The 12,297-nt window shown below is 33.1% G+C and overlaps 1 protein-coding gene across 4 annotated transcripts in view; it reads right to left on the bottom strand.

The window, feature by feature from the left end:
• Positions 1 to 12,297, bottom strand: part of LOC116338434 (cadherin-86C) — a 51,957-nt gene that overhangs the window by 2,868 nt on the left and 36,792 nt on the right. For 3 of the 4 annotated variants that reach the window (XM_031763675.1, XM_031763676.1, XM_031763677.1), the window contains 14 exons: positions 8,601 to 8,803; positions 8,074 to 8,318; positions 7,720 to 7,929; positions 7,259 to 7,408; positions 6,996 to 7,110; positions 3,382 to 3,574; positions 3,055 to 3,298; positions 2,824 to 2,982; positions 2,327 to 2,753; positions 1,731 to 2,100; positions 1,511 to 1,637; positions 1,297 to 1,427; positions 706 to 799; positions 92 to 282 (listed from right to left, as the gene is read on the bottom strand). In XM_031763675.1, the coding sequence (XP_031619535.1) occupies positions 92 to 282; positions 706 to 799; positions 1,297 to 1,427; positions 1,511 to 1,637; positions 1,731 to 2,100; positions 2,327 to 2,753; positions 2,824 to 2,982; positions 3,055 to 3,298; positions 3,382 to 3,574; positions 6,996 to 7,110; positions 7,259 to 7,408; positions 7,720 to 7,929; positions 8,074 to 8,318; positions 8,601 to 8,803 (2,859 nt within the window). The remainder of the gene's footprint in view (positions 1 to 91; positions 283 to 705; positions 800 to 1,296; positions 1,428 to 1,510; positions 1,638 to 1,730; positions 2,101 to 2,326; positions 2,754 to 2,823; positions 2,983 to 3,054; positions 3,299 to 3,381; positions 3,575 to 6,995; positions 7,111 to 7,258; positions 7,409 to 7,719; positions 7,930 to 8,073; positions 8,319 to 8,600; positions 8,804 to 12,297) is intronic. The other variant, XR_004200894.1, reaches the window with a different exon arrangement.

Raw genomic sequence — 12,297 nt, 5'->3', positions numbered from 1 at the left:
AAAACAAAATGAAATAAAGTTTATTGAACGTGCAAAATGTGTGAAGCTCAGTTTGAAATGTATTCTTTCTTATGCTTGTGATTACACTTACTTAATTTTCACTGTTCGTTTGTCATCGTCTGAGCGTACATGTTTAGCACTAGTGCCATGTATACTGTCCGCTTCTATATTTTCGCGATGTTCGTCTCGCCGACGGGCGTACTCCCAGTGCGTTGGTTTTGTCCGTGAGTCCGATGATTTCTCTGCTGACCACGCTTCTCGTCGTCCCATCCATTCCGCCACCTGATACAAAATTCACAAACATTCAAACCTCAATTATAATCTATACAAGCAGTAGTTTTATTTTCAATTTTATTAAGGAGCTTTGAGCAATAAAAGCATTTAGTTTTTCAATCAAGATAATTGATCGAAACGAAATGAGAAAATTTAGTGTTTATCTAAATTAATTAAATAATTTTTGCATTCGACAAATTTTATAAAATATATTCACACTGGTTTTATATTTTCAATTTTGTTAGTTTTGAATATAAGTATTGATTTTATATACAATTCATTGGCAACAGCAATGTTGATAAATAATAATAATTAAAAAAAGAAACTGATTGATTAAGTTAATGTTTGAAGAGTAAAATCGACGAGAGAAAAAAAAAATGTGTGAATGCAAATCACATTTGAATCATTAATTTTAATCTAACTATGTTCTACCTGAACAGATTTATTTGTTTGTTTGCCTACGTCCAACTCTCTATGAACTAGATGAACATCGTCTTCAGTACTACGATCCCTAATCACATTTTTTCTACAAGGAAATAAATAAAAGAAAAACAATTTCAATAAATCGAAGAGAAAGGCATACACAGTGGGGGATGTGGCATGAATTTTTAGTTTATTATTATTATTTTGTTTCAATCAACCAATTTTACGTGCAACAAACAATATATAATTAAATTTATTAAAAGGATTTTAAAATAAAATCGTTCTTCTTCGTGAATTGAATTGGTGAAATTTATGTGCTTCTAATTGTGCATCATTCTATCTTAAATTTGTGATTAGTCAATGGTTATTATGCATATCAACAAAATCAAATGGAAAAAGGAAAATAATCGCAAACATGGCACTAAATTACTTGGTATGGTTAGTCATTTATATTAATAAAACTACAGTTCTTCGTTGAAGAAAACAAAGTATAACTCATGATTTGTCATTAAATAAATTTACGAAAAGTGTGACATGCGTTAAACTCAATAAAATCATAATTTCAAATCGATCAGAAAAAGATTTAATTACTAAACTTACCGAGTTGCATTGTACAATGGACACCATGGGCACGCACAGCACAATAATAACGTTAAAATTGCCAGAGCAATTAAAATGGCAAAGCAAATGAGTATCCAAAACAGAACTCTATTTTCAGCCTTATAAACATTCTAAAATATCAAATATACACATTTATTCTCATGATTTCGATAGAAAATTACGTTTAAATAAATATTTTTGTGTTTCTTCTAACCTCAGCATCGTTGTTGTCTCGAATTGAAATGCCAGACGTTGAATTGTTTAGTGATAATCTTTTTTGTATTTGCGAAATATCAACAACTGAATTACTGTCATACAGAACGGTTGCGGTGACTACACTTCTATAAGAAACAAACGAAAAGCCAAAAGTGTCGAAAAATTGATTTGCATAATTTTGAGAGTTCAATTAAAATCAATTGTCATTATACACGTACAGATCTTTTTTGTTATTTGCACCATCGACAATTTTAATGTTGCTGCCGTCGGTGTCATCAACAGCCCCTTCATTCAATTGATCGTCATTATATGGTTGTATGTCGTGAATAATCACACGGCCACCGGTAATTGTTGATAATATATCTTCAGTCTTTTTACGGTCTATATTGTGACCGGGCAATACAAATGTAACGCTTCGCGTTTTACTTTCGGGCGGATAAATGCGAACATTTATTGTTGAAAACATAACCGGCACACCTAAATCGTATGCGCGTATTGTCAGCGTGTAAACATCTGTATCGCGTGATAAACGATTCGCAGGTGACTTTTGTCGATCAATCACAAGCGGTGAGACCAGCATTAACTGACCTGAAAATGAACAAAACACAACCAAATAAAATTTCCAAACTGAATTAAAAAAGAAGAAGAAGAAGAGGACAAACGGAAATGATTCATTCAAATCGGTTTATTTGGCTTGTTCATGTAGTGCATGCACAACAATCAAATATCTTTACGTATCAGGTATATATTCGATGGCATTGTGCTTGCGTATACACAACTATCACCACCACCAACACCATCACCACCACATTACCTGTATGTTTGTCCAGTCGAAATTTATTTTCATAATTTCCGCTTATAATTTCATAGCGAACCACATTATTTGGTTGTTCGGCATCGGCATCAATTGCTTTCACATATGCTGGTATTGTGAAATTCCGTAGATTTGATGACAGAATAAATTCATAAATGGGCTTTTCGAAAATCGGCGCATTATCGTTCACATCGATAATTTTCAAAATTAATGGAACTTGAGCACTGTTGCCGGTGCCATCATTATCACGCGCTTCCACATATAAATGATATTCGGGCATCATTTCCCGATCGAATCCATGATTGTCAGTTGAAATAATGATCATTCCATTGTCCGAATTAAGATTCAGCGATGTATTCAAATAGCCGAATATTTGAGTGTATCGTATTCGACCACCGGCAACTGTATCTATGTCAGTAGCATGCACCTAAATAATTTCCGATTGAGAAAAAAATTCAATGCATACAATATCAATTGGCACTTATTTGCTTACAAACCTCTGTAACTCGTCGACCAGCTGTAATATTCTCGGGTATCTCTGCGATATATATGTCACGCTCGAATACCGGAGGATTATCATTCAAATCGTTAATATATGCAATGACATTAACCACACTCGATAAATTAGTGGCTGGACCGAGCTCTTGAGCTAAAATCTTTTTAAAAATAAAAAAAAAACATGTTAAAAATGTGTTCGGTATATATACGAAAACATGTTTTTTTTTTACTTGAAATTGAACCGAGTGTCTCATTTCATAATCCAGAAGATGATTATCACGAACGTAAATAAGAAAATTGGCACGACGCTCTGCAACATTTGGCGATATTTCAAAAGTTCCATTATTTCCGAGTAGTGTCAATGAGAAGACACCATTTTTACCGGTATCATCATCGTAAACATGCGGAATATACGGTTCGCTGAATATTAAGGCTGTACCTTGAAGGGCATTCTCATCAATTCGCGCAACGTAACTGCAATATAATAAACAATTTCATTATCAAATTTTCCCAATAAAAAACAAACACTTTTCATTTCAATGATTAGTTGAACCTACTGATCGTTTTCAAAATATGGCGGTGAATTGACACGTTCTGGAAGGAGTAATGCTAATTGAACGGTTGTTGCCATGGCTGGTGGTTCGTCACGCGAAGTTTTCACCTCTTCGGCAATAACGGTAAGCAGCACTGGGTCTCCAACATGCGTAATGGCTGATATTTCGTCGATTGGCTTCAGCAAAAATATTTCACCTGAGGAAAAAAAAGAAAAAAACAATCGTAGTAAATTCTCGTGCACTTCAAATGGTGCTGGCACACCAAAAAGCGTCTTTAATTAAAATCGTCGAAAATATGATAACGATCAACGAAAATTATGGACTCAATTCAAATTTGCCACGAAAACGCCATACATTTGTCTCCCTCTTTATTAGTTTTCGTTATTGCTACTCTTTCACGTTAATTTTATTTTATTATTTTTTTTATTTTTGTCTCATTCCCTCTTCACTCATGAGTTTCTAGATTTTATTTGGTTTTCTATGATTCGAAAAAAAAAGAAATGCAGTGATATAACGTTATACATTTGTGTCGTGATTTGGATAGGGAATATATGTGTATCTTTATGTAGCGATCAGGTATGCAACTGGGTCAGAATTAATTATGTGTTGCTCGTTAGTAAATTTTCTTTGTTATTTGACACTTAAGTTTACGAAGGGTTTCGTACTGATTTGCGCGCAATTCGCATATTTACTTTGGAATTGGCTGTTTTGGTGCTTATATTGTATTTCGGTGGTTGTTAATCTGCTTTAACCGCATATTTGGAAATGTGATATATGGATTTTGCGTTTGTGGCGTTCCTTTGTATAGCCATTCGAATATTACATAGATTTTGTTACTCTTTTACGTGCACACAACGAAAACGGAAATTTGAATTGTAAATTTTTCGTAAAAAAAGAGGAAACAAGAAAATCCAATAAATTTTCCCATTTCGCATAGACGGAGAATAGCCACGCACATTCAACATTCCAAAAAAAGAAAACCTTTAAACCACAATGAAATGAAATACACCGTTATAGCATTAAGTGATGTATGTAGCGAGTTCGTTATCCCGCGTACGTGACATTTCATGAATATTCAAATATTTTCCTTTGTGCAAATCAAATACAGAATTGGGTCAACAATGAAACACGTATTCTTCTATTCTTTCTTAAATGTGGCTATTTACTTGAATTATTTTCAATTTAAAAAGAATGACGATTACCTAACGTTAAATGACAAACATTCGCTTCTAATCGGTGTATTTGTGGAATCGTCTGCTAAATTACTTATTCATGCAAAACACTCAATTCAGAGCTTTGCACGACTCCAGTTTTTTTTATATGATAGTTTTTCAATTAGAATTCGAAAAAAATTACCGTGTTTTTTTTTTCTCGTAGAAATCCTATCATATATCTATTGAATATATCGAGAAGAGAGTATGTTATTCAGCGCTTATGGCTGAGTAATGTCTGAATAAAAACATACTCTCTTCTCGATATATTCAATAGATATGGTTCTTTAGAGACTGCAATATTTTTGTTATAAGACTCGTTTTTGTAATATTTGCCTTTAATTAAACGTAAAATGTATTTTGCAAAATAAATTGAAAAATTTGTGTAAAATATCGGAAATGTTTCTAGTTATTTTAACAAATGAGGAAAAATGGATAAACAAAAAACTGAAAACCATTTCGAATAATATCAATCAACGTCAAGTTGAATATACAATCTGTGTAGTTTAAATCTATGTTTAAATTTAAGCGATGTTCCATATGCACTTTAGAATGTTACAGAATATTATCGTCAGTGATCGTCAAGCTTTGCGTGAAATATGATCTAAGTATAACATTCTCATTCACAAATACATTTTCAATGCATACATGTTTCGTTGGCGAAGCACGCACAATCGAAACAAATTGACAACAACCCATTGTTTTGATTAATGGTACAGAGTGCATGAACCGCTAGATTTCATAGGACGCCATATGACCATATTTCTCTCCAACAGTGTATGTGTGTATGTTATGGACATTGATATTGTCTTTTGTGAAAGCGATACCCAACATATAATACTTCAATTATTGCAGTGGTCTTTAATCTTTTTTCTGATTGATAGCGATTTTCTGTGCATTTGCTCGTATTATATTTCCTCTTTGTCCAGTCACGTTGTGTGTTTACTGTGCTAACACCTATGAAGTCGATGAATGTATGTATATGCTATATGATCGCGATCTTCTATTCTTCTTCTTTTTTTTGGTTTGTTAAACTTAGAGACAAGCGCAACATACTTGCGAACAGCATACAAATAATAATAATAATAATGTTGGTCCGCAGTCTATACCTGTAGAACCGAAAAAGCAAAAGAAAACAAACAAAAAAGAACAACGATGCAACAACACAACTTTGGTGACAACATCCAAACTGAGAAAGGTCAGCGACTTGAGCTTGACCTATAATAATAACAACAAACCGAATGGAGGCGAAAATTTTGCAAGCACAATTGGACGGATAAAAATTGTGTAACGAATGAAAATAGCAACAACAAAAATGTGCATAAACACCATTGATCCAAGTGTAACGATACTGCTAACAATTTTATTTCACCGATACATAGTGGCAACATAGTTTTTACCCGATACATAGCGACAATCTTGCACAATCTTCTTCCGTCTCTAAACATATTGAAAGCCCTTTTTATTGCCTTTTTTCCTCATCTCTCTCTCTCTCTCGCTCTATCGCCTCTCTATTTTGAATTAGATTTATGCGGTTACTGTATTGTGCATATAATGATGCAGCAAAGCAAAGGAAAAAGACCGAAAAAACTCGATCGAATGCAATGCATTTACAATGCCAGGGCCATGCTGCATTATTGGTCCGTGATCAACTCATTCATATTTAAACACTCATTACCATCAATTTTTATGGATTTTCGCTTTGTTCGATCGTTTTCAACGATATAAAGAGTATATACAGCACACACACACACATACACATTCCCACACCGATCAGAATATTAATAAATGCCTGCTTTAGCATACTTTAATTCGGTCGCTTATTTATTAGTTTTACTGCCACTGCTTTGAGCCTTTGCTTTCATGGCCACGACGTTTAGTAGCTTCACTGTTTTTTTTTTGTTCGTATATGAATAGCTTCACTGATTTAGAGAAATGGTTTTTAGCTAAAACATCATTTTCACAAGTTAGAACGTTCTTTGAGAGTATTTTCCTTTTCTTATTGTGAGAACACGTTTTATGGAACAGTGTGTAATCTATCTATATTTTTTATACGCTAGCGTTAATCTTAAGAATTTACTACTAAATGTTTTTCATAAACCACATCGAGTGGACGATAGCTGATTTTCAGCCACAACTCCAAACCATTTTTTTGTTTATTGAAAGTGAAATTCAAAATCAAAAAATGCACACATCATAATTTTAATTTCATCATAAATTTTGACTATTTTTGATTAAAAAGTGTTGATTTCAAACTTGTTATTTTTTATCATTTCTATTTTCTGCCATTAAATAAAAAAAAAAAACAATTTAAAAAATGTTGCAATGCAGAAAAATTGAAGTGCATGAACATAAATTTCACGTCACGCCATGAACTTTTCTCCGATTACTTAAAGATGATCTTACCGGTAGTATCGTTTATGGTGAAGAATGATGTGAATGGATTGTTCTCCGAAACAAGGCCATATCTTATATCTCTTGGATTCCCTTTATCACCGTCTTCGGCACGAACGTGCAAAATCTATAATTTTGAAAATATGAATCAATGAATTATGGAAAATTCAACTCTTTGATATTCGAAATGAAAAAAAAAATCGAAAAAGTTTGAAAAAAATGGTTCCCAAATTAAGGCGATGATATGAATTGAGTGATTTCCTTTTTCCATTTACCTTGTCACCTGGCAGTAGAGAAGCTGGAAGTCGAGTTACTGGTGGAGCACTTGTGAAAATTGGTGGCACATCTTGTATATCCTGTACAATTACGACTACTTCAAGCCCGGCAATGTTTCTAGTATCTTGACCTGGTTCGGCATATGCATCCTAAAATACAATTTTGTTTTTTTTAGCGTTATTAAATAATTAAATGGCGGGGCATTGTAATAATATAGTGCTGTTAGTCGTTATAATGTCAATTGGGCAATACACTGACTTTAATTTACACATCATAATCGATGAGAAATGGGCTGTTATTAAGATGTCGGCTTTATTCATATACCGGACTTCATAATCTTTTCAAAAGCTGAGATGGAGATTTTTTTACACGCAAAAGCTTCCCTCCAAAATATTGTCGCAGAGTCAAAAATTCTGAGGCAACTTAAATTATGATCGATTATGGCATTTTCAATACTTACATTTGCTAGTATTGTCAAATGAAACATGGATCTCATTTCGAAATCTAATGGTCCCAGCAAAATGATAGTGCCTTCTGTAGTCGATGGCGATACAATTTTTTGGCGAATGGCAAACAACGGTGATCCATGCAGTTCTAAAATTACATCCTTCGAATAAAGCGGATTCTTACGCGCAATGACATAGTCGAGCATTGTACCACGTTTTGCATCCTAAATCAAATTAGATAAATAAAAAATCAAAATAGAACAATTTAAAATGTTCATTTTTTTTCAAATAATTCTCGATGATATACTGATATAATTTGTATGGTCACCAAAAACTAAACGAAGGAAAAGTAGTAGAAAACACCTTACCTCGGGCACCATAATAATGCCAGCTTTGTGTGGAAATATTAGATCATGCGGGGTCGTATAATTAGTAGCTGTTATTGAGCAGCTCTGTTGTGTCATACCACCTTTGGTGTCTTTAACAGAAACCTTGAAGTCATAGTATCGTCCCGGTTCCAATCGTCGTATCAAAATCACATTAGCTTGGCAAATTGAATTGTATTTCGTACATTCTAAGTTTTCAATTTGAACTGTTGATGATGACGCACCATCTAAACGATTATGTAAACAACAATAGAATATGGTAAGCATTGTCGTGCAAAACTTTGGGTGCAACTATCGGCTTTCAATGAATTTTGCATATATTTTTTTATTCTAACAAAATAAAAACCGTATATCAGATTTTGAATGTTCATCGTTAAAAAACAAACGCAAATTTGTCTTGAAATCCACAGTCGTTCCCGAAGTTTTGCACAGCAAGGTAAACAATCTATTGCTACTAGCATAAAAAGAAGTTTTATTTTGTAAACGAGTCTTTTTTTTTCTCTCCATACCAACGAGTTCAAATGTCAATGGATAATCAAATTCTTCATCGGATGCACGGAGGCGGTAAATAACCGATCCAACTGCTGCATCAGCTGGCACTAAAACTAATCGCATAAGCGTAGTCGGATCGAATTTGGGGTCGGCTGCAAACGCAACAACAATCAATTGTAATAACACAATTCCGGTCCATAGTTTGGTTATATTTTTCATTCTATTTAAAAAGAAAAATACAATTATTATGGTATTAATAACGTTCAATAGATTTTTTGTATAAATAATTAAGAAAATGATGACAGCATAAGAAAATATTTTTTTGAAAGAAACAACGTTACCATCAAAAGTTATAAGTAATTAAACGTCTAAAATTCTAATAAGTTTGATATTCGGTATAGATTTTTTTCCAAGAATAGAAGAAAATTTATTTCATCAAAAAATAAATGTATATTTTTTTTCTTGAGCATTCGATGATATTGCTTTCAATTTCCGACATTTCCTCGAACACTTTTCACCCCGACAAATGTCAATCCCACGTATTTTACATAATCGTTGATTTTTTTTTTTTTCAATTTATCATAAAGTGGTATATTTGTTTAAAATGCGAACACCATACGCATTGCGGAACTTTCCGCATTATTAAAAATAAATGGAAAATATTGTCTTAACGATGAGAAAGAATAAAGTGCACACAATAGGACTATATTAATGGTGTATCAAGTCCATTTATAGTTCAAGCTAAACGTTTTTTTTGCTATGCGGAGTGTTTTCTTCATATTTTCGTTTCAAAACACGGTTTGTATACAACATATTACTTATTGCACTAAGGAAGAGAAGTGTCTGCAATGATCGTCGTAAATCAAGAGACCGTTTAGAAGACTCAATCTATGCGTTGACATTGAAGAACTATTTCAGACTGTATTGTAATTTAGAGCTAACACACCATGCATTTCAAAAGTGCCTATTTTTGTTCATCGCTTTTGGAACTATTGCTTCGTCGCTTTTTTCCCCTCGCATATTAGCATATAAATTCGAAATAATTTTCCACGCAAAATATATATGCTTCTTTACATTAGCTCATTGATGAAGCATTCTCTATCTTTTTTTTGTACATTTATGGATGGCGAGCACGTGAGTGTTTCAATCGATTCCATATAGTAGTTCGATAAAATAAAAAAATAAGTTTCGTTTTGACGACAATATCACATATATTTAACCAAATAAATAGACGCACTTAAAATTATGTATTTTTAATACAAAATCAATAAGGTGCACGACCCGAACCATCAAAAATACACACATGACAAATTGTTCACGCACACAAACATTAGACATTCGACTGTTCTTCGCCAAACCAATTCATTGAAAAGCAATTGCCGTTAAATATATGCGTGTCTCGTTCGATATGTTTCTTTTCATTTTGACGCCAATTGATTCGTCTTAGTCGCATTCATAAAAGATTTGTCCCGAGACGACTTTCTTTCTATTTTTCATGTTCATTTGAACAAAATAGAAAACAATGATGTATTTGAATAGAATACCGTACGGTCGTCTACGTAGATTATTTGGAAATCTCGATTAACCAATTGCTTTTACCCTATATAAACACTCTTTTCTTTGCACTCATCAAAACTTATTAGCCAAATAAGAAACAGTTCATTACGATTTTAAATGTTGAATAAATTTACATTAGAATTGGAGAGATGCCATAATTGAATCATTATTTGGAGGAGAAAAAAAATAATAATGAACAATCCACATGACATGTTTCAATGATTCCATTCAAATGATTCCATCAATTTCAATAGATCAATTTCGCACGTAATTGTGACTAATGAAAGAAAATAGGTGTAAAAATGGTGCTTTTGTGTGGCACTCGAGATAAATAAAAGCATCGACGAATAGCGCTCAACACAACTATTTTTCGGTGAATTCTCAAACGGTAAATTTGCATGTGACAAAATTTTGGTTTTTGTTTTTGTCGAACATTTTGATCATAGCTGAAAAGTAAAGAGAGAAATTCATTCACACATTTGTCTCAATCAGTTCAATACAATTTTAATGGATGTTAATTATTTTGTATTGTTAAAATTTGTTCGTATCTACTGTTGTACAGGTTGGTTCACGTACAATAATTGTTCAACGCTCGTCAAAAATCCCATAATTAATGATGTATTGCTGCGTTTGACAAGCACCATGTGTTGTTTTCGAATATTAAAATTTGGATGGTTTTGTTGTCGATTTCACATTGAATTTGGTTGAAAATGTTTACAGCATAGATACTATGAAATAGAATAAACAAGACCCCCACGTTTGGTCCAAATATGCAAACATAAGAGGAGTCCATCCAAATAACGATGAATTATCTCGTTGAATTCGACCATGTATTTTGAAATATCATGAACGAGAGGTATACGGTTCACTCGCGGTTTGTTTATAAAAATCAACCTGAAGTGTTTGTTTAATTTCAATTATGAAGGCCCACATCTGATTTATCATTTACGCACTCAATTTTTTTTCGTTTGTTTATTCGCGTGTATATATTAGTGTCCTGTATAGTACATAGTGGTACTTGCGTTTCGCGTTGCCGGGCAATTTTCTACATTTTTAAGTGATTTTTTTAATGCTTTGTTGCTGTCGGATTGCTTAAATATAATATATTCTTTATTTGGCTCATTGAATATAGCAATGGAGGATGAGTGTGTGTATTTTTTCCTCGCACGGTTCGCATTTATAACATATTCTGGCACATATATCGACACCACGTCGTCAAACACACATCTCTTTCTCTCTCCCTTTCACACACACATAAATTCATCTTGTGCATTGTGTTTTGTGCGAATGATGTGCCAATATGTGATTGAAACATAATAAATTCCGTTGCCTTATGTAATCATTAGAGAATATTCAAAAGCCAACAAGCATTTCCATGAATTAGATTTGGCCATTTTGAAATTGACGAATCACATTTGGCAATTTGTCAATGCTCAACCAATATATTTGAGAGACTTTTACTCTTCAGATTTTAACAGATGTTCAACACTTGCATAAATGCCCCATTGAAAATAAAAACGAACAGACAGAGATTGAGCAGAAGAAAAAAAAAAAAAAGAATAAACAATGTGTATTCAAAAAAGAGAATCGAACAATGACAAATTGCGAAAACAACACGTAACGCACTCTCGCACGTACTTCGGGGAGACACAAAAAAATCACATCGAGACCGAATGCATACATGCATTCATATGAATTATGGTTTTTACTACCATGTATACGAAAAAAATATCTATACTTTTCTTTTCGTATTAAAAGTATTAAAAAACCAGTTATGGGCATCGCCCGTCGTAATCACTGCCGGACGGCCGTCTTATTTTGTTGTTCGTGTTTTTTTTTCATTTTATTTACTTGCATTTTTAGCGCAAATTTTATACGATACATTCAAAAGTAAAATCAAATTCGATTGCATTTCAAGCGGTTGGTTCCGATTGCATTCTACACAAGAGACGAAGAAAAAAAACACATCACAGACACACACACACACAAATATACATATTGTGGCTTTTTGCGTGCTGTTTTTTGTGCAATAAATGTTTTAGGCGCCATTTTTCTGATTATTTTTAGTATAAAAACGTCGCTCTGTGATTTGTATTAAGATTGATAAATATATTGAATGGTTTTTATGGTGTATTGGTATGGAATTCTTTTGAACAA

This window comes from Contarinia nasturtii, unplaced genomic scaffold (assembly GCF_009176525.2).
Source record: "Contarinia nasturtii isolate CC-2019 unplaced genomic scaffold, AAFC_CNas_1.1 Cnas_scaffold_414, whole genome shotgun sequence".
NCBI classification, from domain to species: Eukaryota; Metazoa; Arthropoda; class Insecta; order Diptera; family Cecidomyiidae; genus Contarinia; species Contarinia nasturtii.
Note: the sequence above shows the minus strand (reverse complement) of the source record. Positions and strands in the feature narration are given on the sequence as shown.